The sequence below is a fragment of the Xenopus tropicalis genome, chromosome 8, assembly GCF_000004195.4.
Source record: "Xenopus tropicalis strain Nigerian chromosome 8, UCB_Xtro_10.0, whole genome shotgun sequence".
Lineage (NCBI taxonomy): Eukaryota > Metazoa > Chordata > Amphibia > Anura > Pipidae > Xenopus > Xenopus tropicalis.
Genome location: NC_030684.2, coordinates 106,101,113 through 106,107,587, shown reverse-complemented (window position 1 = coordinate 106,107,587; position 6,475 = coordinate 106,101,113). Strand labels below are relative to the sequence as shown.

Here is a 6,475-nt window from a genome sequence, read left to right as displayed (position 1 = left end):
TTTTTTTCCACCACCAACATTTATTTGTTAAAGAAGACTGTAAATCAGTACAAATATACACATAGATGCGAAACCAACATTTACACATAAAGAAGAGAGTGTGTGCTTAGGATGATTTGAGGTATACAATAAAAAAAATAAAACTATGAATGAAAAGAATTTACAGAAACAGTGAAAGTCAATAATGAGAATGAAATAAAGTCTTCTGTGCATTAGATCATAGTGGTATTAAAAGTCTAAAACATATATATTAATATATATAATCATATATATTAATATATAAATATATATAAGTATACATATATAAAAACTCCAGCGGTATGCCAAAAAGAAACATTTATATAGAGAATATATATATCTTTCTTGTGTAATATCGGATTACAGGAAAGAAAATAGTCCGCTATGGCTGTTACACCATGCAATACTGCTCTTTCATTAAAAGTATAATAGAGATATTTCTCTTGGTCGTGATTGTTTAAAGCAATGTGCTACATACAAGGAAGGTGGCCTAAAGCGCATGAAAATAAAACCACAGCCAGTCCAGTTCTTTAGGAAATAGCAGCTAAATCTTATATACAATTAATGACAACTGAACTTTCCAGCTTCGTTTAACCTTTGGCAAGATTACTTACAAACTTATGAATTAACCCACGCTATTTAAAATATTTGTAATGCATAAAAATAAAGATTTTGGCTTGAGCCCTTTGCTGCCAGAGCGGGCTGCAATGCAATACTCAACAGTGTGCTCCAGCCCCCTTTGGCATAAAAGGCAGTTAAACATTTCCCCCCCACCCCCCTTTCAGTCTCCATACATATTTACACATATCTTTCAATATGGAAGCTCAGGCACTGCAGTGGTTCTGCAGAGAGTCATATCTCCAGTGGGCGGCCAGTTTTACTCCCGCCTTGCCATGACCACTGTCCAGGTTCGTCTCTGATTTTCTGTGCCAACGCAGGGTAGATGAGATCTGTGGGGATGGATATTCTTAATATTCCCACAGACCTCCATTGCAGTTACTGTCCAATGGAATTTTCATGCCCCCCCTCTTGGTCCTTTTATGTGTAATTCTAAAGAGATGGATTTGCAAGAAGAGATTTGGAATCCTTAAAACACTGCTACTCCTCACAGAGACTGTTTGCTTGTTCAGTCCAACTCTATAGTTCAATTTCAAAAGTCTTTTGAAGGTCACTAGAGAAAGGATTTGTAGGAGATGGGTTTGCACGTGGTCTAGATTTGCCTTCAAGAGCTGCCCATTGAGCTTCAAATGGGTCTACAGGAGGAGGGGCAGCTGGAGCTTGCTGGCTCTTAGCGCCCAATTCCCACCCACTACTTTCAACCCCATTAAAAGCAACAGAGCCATTCTGTTGCTGGGCAGGAGGCTTATAGAATGGACTGCTGGATGCACTGGATGCTTCATAAGTTGGATAGGTTTGCTGTGTGGCTAAATTTGGAGATGGCTTAGGCTGGAATACCTGTGGACTTGCAACTCCGAAAACATTAGCTACCATTTGAGAAGGGGTTATGCCAACAACTGGAACACTGGAAGCTGGGTAGCTCATTCCATTGGCTACAGAGTATGGTGGCTGCACAGGCATGAAGGGAGGGTGCAGACCTGGGACAACAGAGACAGGCATAGACTGTGAGGTCACATAAGCATTGGCCAGGTAAGGCTGGTTAGGCTGTGGTGCGGCAAGGGCAGGTTGTACCATAGGCTGAGTTGGGACTGCAGGAACTGGAGACTGTCTTTGCATGATTGTTTTGGATACTTCTTCAAGCCAACGGTCTGCCTCAGAGGGTGTTCGTTTGTGGTTTGACTGGTGAGTACCAGATGAAGGGACAGGACCTAAGAAAAAATAGTTAAAACAGTGAGTATACATATGAAAGGAGTTCAAGTTGTAACCTCAACCCTTTTATAGGGCAACAGAGTATGTGTCAAAATTCCAAACTAGTCTGTTATACAAATGCATGAATCAAAGAATGCTATTTTAGCCACTTTCAAGTAGCTGCTAATAATAATACTGTATGTAGCAAATAATAATCCTGTATGCAGCAAATAATAATCCTGTATGCAGCAAATAATAATCCTGTATGTAGCAAATAATAATCCTGTATGCAGCAAATAATAATCCTGTATGCAGCAAATAATAATCCTGTATGCAGCAAATAATAATCCTGTATGTAGCAAATAATAATCCTGTATGCAGCAAATAATAATCCTGTATGCAGCAAATAATAATCCTGTATGTAGCAAATAATAATCCTGTATGTAGCAAATAATAATCCTGTATGTAGCAAATAATAATCCTGTATGCAGCAAATAATAATCCTGTATGTAGCAAATAATAATCCTGTATGCAGCAAATAATAATCCTGTATGTAGCAAATAATAATCCTGTATGTAGCAAATAATAAACCTAAACTGTGTGTCTGTGTCACATACAGAGACGAGTAGGATTTCTTGGTTTGTCTGTGGGGGGTCATTTATAAACACTGGGCAAATTTGCACCTGGGCAATAACACATAGAAACCAATCAGATGACTGATTTTAGTGTTCAACCTGCAGCTGGTTGGAAAAATCTAACCACTGATTGGTTGCTAAGGGTTACTGCCCTGGTGCAAATTTGCCCAGTGTTTAAAAATTTGCCCCACTGTGTTTTATTTTCTGTGGTGCCATAATAGACAAATTCCACCTCCTCATTTTCCTGTGTGCATCTTAGCTTCTTCGTCTACAATTTTGAGGAAACGTTGTTACTTTTGAGTGGGCATATTTATCATACAGTGACCGATGGAGGAGATTGTTTTATTGTTTGCACTGGGCGCTTTATTGTGAAGAATCATTGTGTGTTGCACTTCAAATATAATGGAATTTGTTTCACAAATTCTTCAAAACGGCTGTTGATTTACTTTAGCCCAATCAGACGGGTGGAAAAGATGGAAGCTGCAAGCAGATTGACAAATTTTTGAAATCTTCATTTTACTTATTTCTATGTCTTTTTCTATGCTGTGAAACACAAAGAAGCGCACAGCTGTCTTACCAACTAAGGGGGCTACAGACAGTGTCCCAGTGGTAGTGACTGGTAAGTTAGAAGCCGCGGGAGCATTTGCCCAAGGGTTGGTCTCACGCACAGGTGCTGCTGCGGTGCTGGTTACAGAGATTGGTGTTGGTGTAGCAGCAGGCAAACTGAATGCAGAGGCAGTGCCATTTACTAAAAAGGAGCATAAAACGTGATATTAGTTGTGCTGGAACACACATAAAAACAGAAGCAGTGAGAAATATGTTATATGCTGGGCAGCGATTTCACAGTATATATATTGTATATACACACATACACGTGCGCAGTGATCTGATCTTCTTATTAATAATACTGATAGATAAAGGAGATCAATGTGCTCTGGACAAACAAGGCGAGATAGTTTGGCTTCAATGCAAAAAGAAATGTTTGGCAAAAACCAATTGCAAAAAGAGCTGGATACCAACTGGATGTGTTCAAGGATGTGTGAGAAGAAAGTGAGACCATCTGTCAGATTGATTGATGCACAACTGAAAGTGGACCTTGCATCATGACAATGACCCTAAATCAGGGATCCCCCAATCTTTTCTTACTTGTGAACCACACTCAGATGTAAAAAGTGATGGTGTGCCCCACACGTATGGAAAAAATGTCTATGGGGATGCCAAGTAAGGACTGTGATTGGCTATTTGTTAGCCCCATGTGACTGCTGGCCTGCAGGAGGCATTGCTTGGAGTAAAACTGTGTCTCTGTGCTTCTAAAATGTGTCTCGAAGCCAAAAATATATAAATGGGCACCTACTTTGAGGCCACTGACCGCAACATCAATGGGGGCGGTGAGCAACATGTTGTCCCTGAGTCACTGGTTGGCGATCACTGCCTTTAACAGTCCAGTAAATTCACCAAGGACTAGTTCAAAATAGAAATAAAGGGTTCTGGAAAGGCCAAGTGAAAGCTTGGATCTAAATCACATTGCACTGCTGAAAAAGTTTTGCATTGAGTAGAAGAAAATAATTATTTCCCATTTAATGTTTGAACTGGTTGAGAGTTGTACTTGGGATTGTTTCTGCCAAAAGGGCCAATGGCATGTATTAGAGGTATTGCCACAGATAGAATGACATATCTGTTATTTTTGAATAAATGAGTGCAAAGTCAATTTCTCCTTGTTTTTTTGTTTAATTTCATCAGCTTTATCTTTATATACGGTTTGAATGAAGATCACCTATTCATATGTATGTAAAAAAGGAAATTCTTATGCGGGGTGTACTTATTTTTCACATGACTATACACACATAACATCTATATGCACAAACATATATACATACACAAAGCATACACACAAATACATATATACCACAACACAGCACCAAAGGGCGGGAGTTATACGCGTGTAAACATTCTGCCAATGGTTGGTAGCATGCATGACAGGATTAGCCAACACGCCCATACAAGTTATATTACAAATTATACAAGACATTCTTGATTCAATTCAAAACATAAGCAGATCTTATATATATTATTTATATATATATATATATATCTCAACATTTCTCCCATTGTCACTGGTGTGTAAGGTTTTATTGAAAAAAATGAAATGTAATTAAGTTTTTTTAGTTTCTCTAAGAAACTAAACTTTATGCCATACAGAGCTTTTAGAAAATACTTCCCAATCTTGTGAAAACATATTCAATGATTGCAATGACGTTTAGATCTCTAAGCTCTGTTGCCCAGGAGCCCAATACGTAGCAACAACACAAAACTGTAACAAATGGCATTCGAATCCAGCAATTGTAGTAAAAAAAAAAAAAAAAAGTTATTTTATTGGGATCTCTGCACACAACGTTTTGAGGGATGCTCACCCTTCCTCAAGAGCACCTGAGGAAGGGGGAGCATCCCCCAAAACATTACATACAGAGCTTTCTTGGAATGAATACTGCTACATATAATAATCTTGTTATCAGAATAAAATGCCACTACAATGAGTTACAGTGAAGCGTACATTAGAACAGTGAATCAGTGCAGGCTTACAAACCTTCAAAAGGTGGGGACTGTGGTGTGGTGGCTTTAGTCATGGGCGCAGAAGTGAATGGATCCTCAGGTGGCATGCTGAAAGTGTTTGTGATCTGGGAACACAGGGCACTTATGCTGTCGTTTTCTCCTTCCATCTCTGCAACTAAAATATAACGCAGCAAACATTAGCAATGTTTCACCTCATAGGAAAAGCAAGTTTAGAGAGATAATGAGCTAAAAATGTTCTCATGCAGAGAAAAGCTAATGCATTTAACCAGCAGGTCAAAATGTAACTAACAAGTAGGGAGTACAGACTTAAAATGACACTATCAACATGATGTGCTGCATCTGGAGACAGATAAAGAAATCAAAGTTCACCAATGATAGTTTTAAAAACCACCTGCTTTAAATCATGCTGAGAAAAACCCAGTTTAGTTTGAAAATGAGCTGGGGAAAAACTTTTCAAACTGTGAGCAACACTGAGTTCTGGTATTGAACCAATTATAAAACAAGCAGCCTTAGGATAGGATAGCTTTACCTATATCACACAAGGCTAATCTATTCACCATCTTAACTTACAACATCTCTTAGGCTGCTGGGATACCAGAGATTTAACCGTGGGCAACTAATCTCTCCGAAATGCCTTTCCACCAGCTATAAAGTGAAATCGCTTTTAGAAAGGTCTATGCTTTGCTTTGTTTTCTGAAGTTCAAACTTCTGAAACGAAAACTTTGTGTGACTTCGGGAAACAAAGAGACAATATGCCTTTCCACAAGCAATTCACTTTATTGCCAATGGAAAGCCATTTCAGGGAGATTAGTCGCCCACGGTAGCAGAGATTTAATCACAGGCGACTAATCTCCCCATGGGCCATCAGCCTAAAAATGTGTTACACCATGTGATGTACAACGTTATGGACCTTTATGTTTAACCTATAGATGTGGATGGCCTCACCTGGATTTGTAGCCTGAAAGTCAGATTTTCTTTGAACAGTTGATGGCAGCTCATTGATCCTTAAGGAAAGCTGACGCTTGAATGGGGACATTTTTTGGCTGAGAGCAGGAAAACCCCGGAAGGAGCCCTGTCTGGCAAGCTGTTCCACAGGAGCATGCCTTCGAGGGATTGCATGGGGGTAATTTAGATCTTTACTGTCCTGGACCACAAACACCTCAGAGGTTGGAGAGGATTGTAGCACTGGGGTTGGAGTGGAAGACACAGTTGTTGAAGGTGCTGCTGGTACGACTGGTGCTTTCACTTCCAGCTCTGCAAATGCAAGGCAATGGAGTAATTGAGCCACCCTTCAGATCTTGTGATGTTAACAGAGATCAAACATTGCATTTCTGTACTTTTCTAACATACAGTTAAGATAGTTTAGTAAAATCATGGCATATTGGATAAAGAACATATTATTCAATGTCAGTAATTTATACATCATGAACCAAGGCTCCTCAATG

General features: G+C 39.2%; 1 protein-coding gene across 5 annotated transcripts in view; it reads right to left on the bottom strand.

Annotated features, from left to right (window-relative positions):
* Positions 1 to 6,475, bottom strand: part of numb (numb homolog) — a 62,356-nt gene continuing 55,881 nt past the window's right edge. For 4 of the 5 annotated variants that reach the window (XM_012967830.3, XM_018096089.2, XM_012967831.3 and 1 more), the window contains 4 exon segments: positions 5,976 to 6,284; positions 5,044 to 5,184; positions 3,037 to 3,207; positions 1 to 1,844 (listed from right to left, as the gene is read on the bottom strand). In XM_012967830.3, the coding sequence (XP_012823284.1) occupies positions 1,156 to 1,844; positions 3,037 to 3,207; positions 5,044 to 5,184; positions 5,976 to 6,284 (1,310 nt within the window). In that variant the 3' untranslated portion in view covers positions 1 to 1,155. 5 annotated transcript variants of the gene reach the window in all.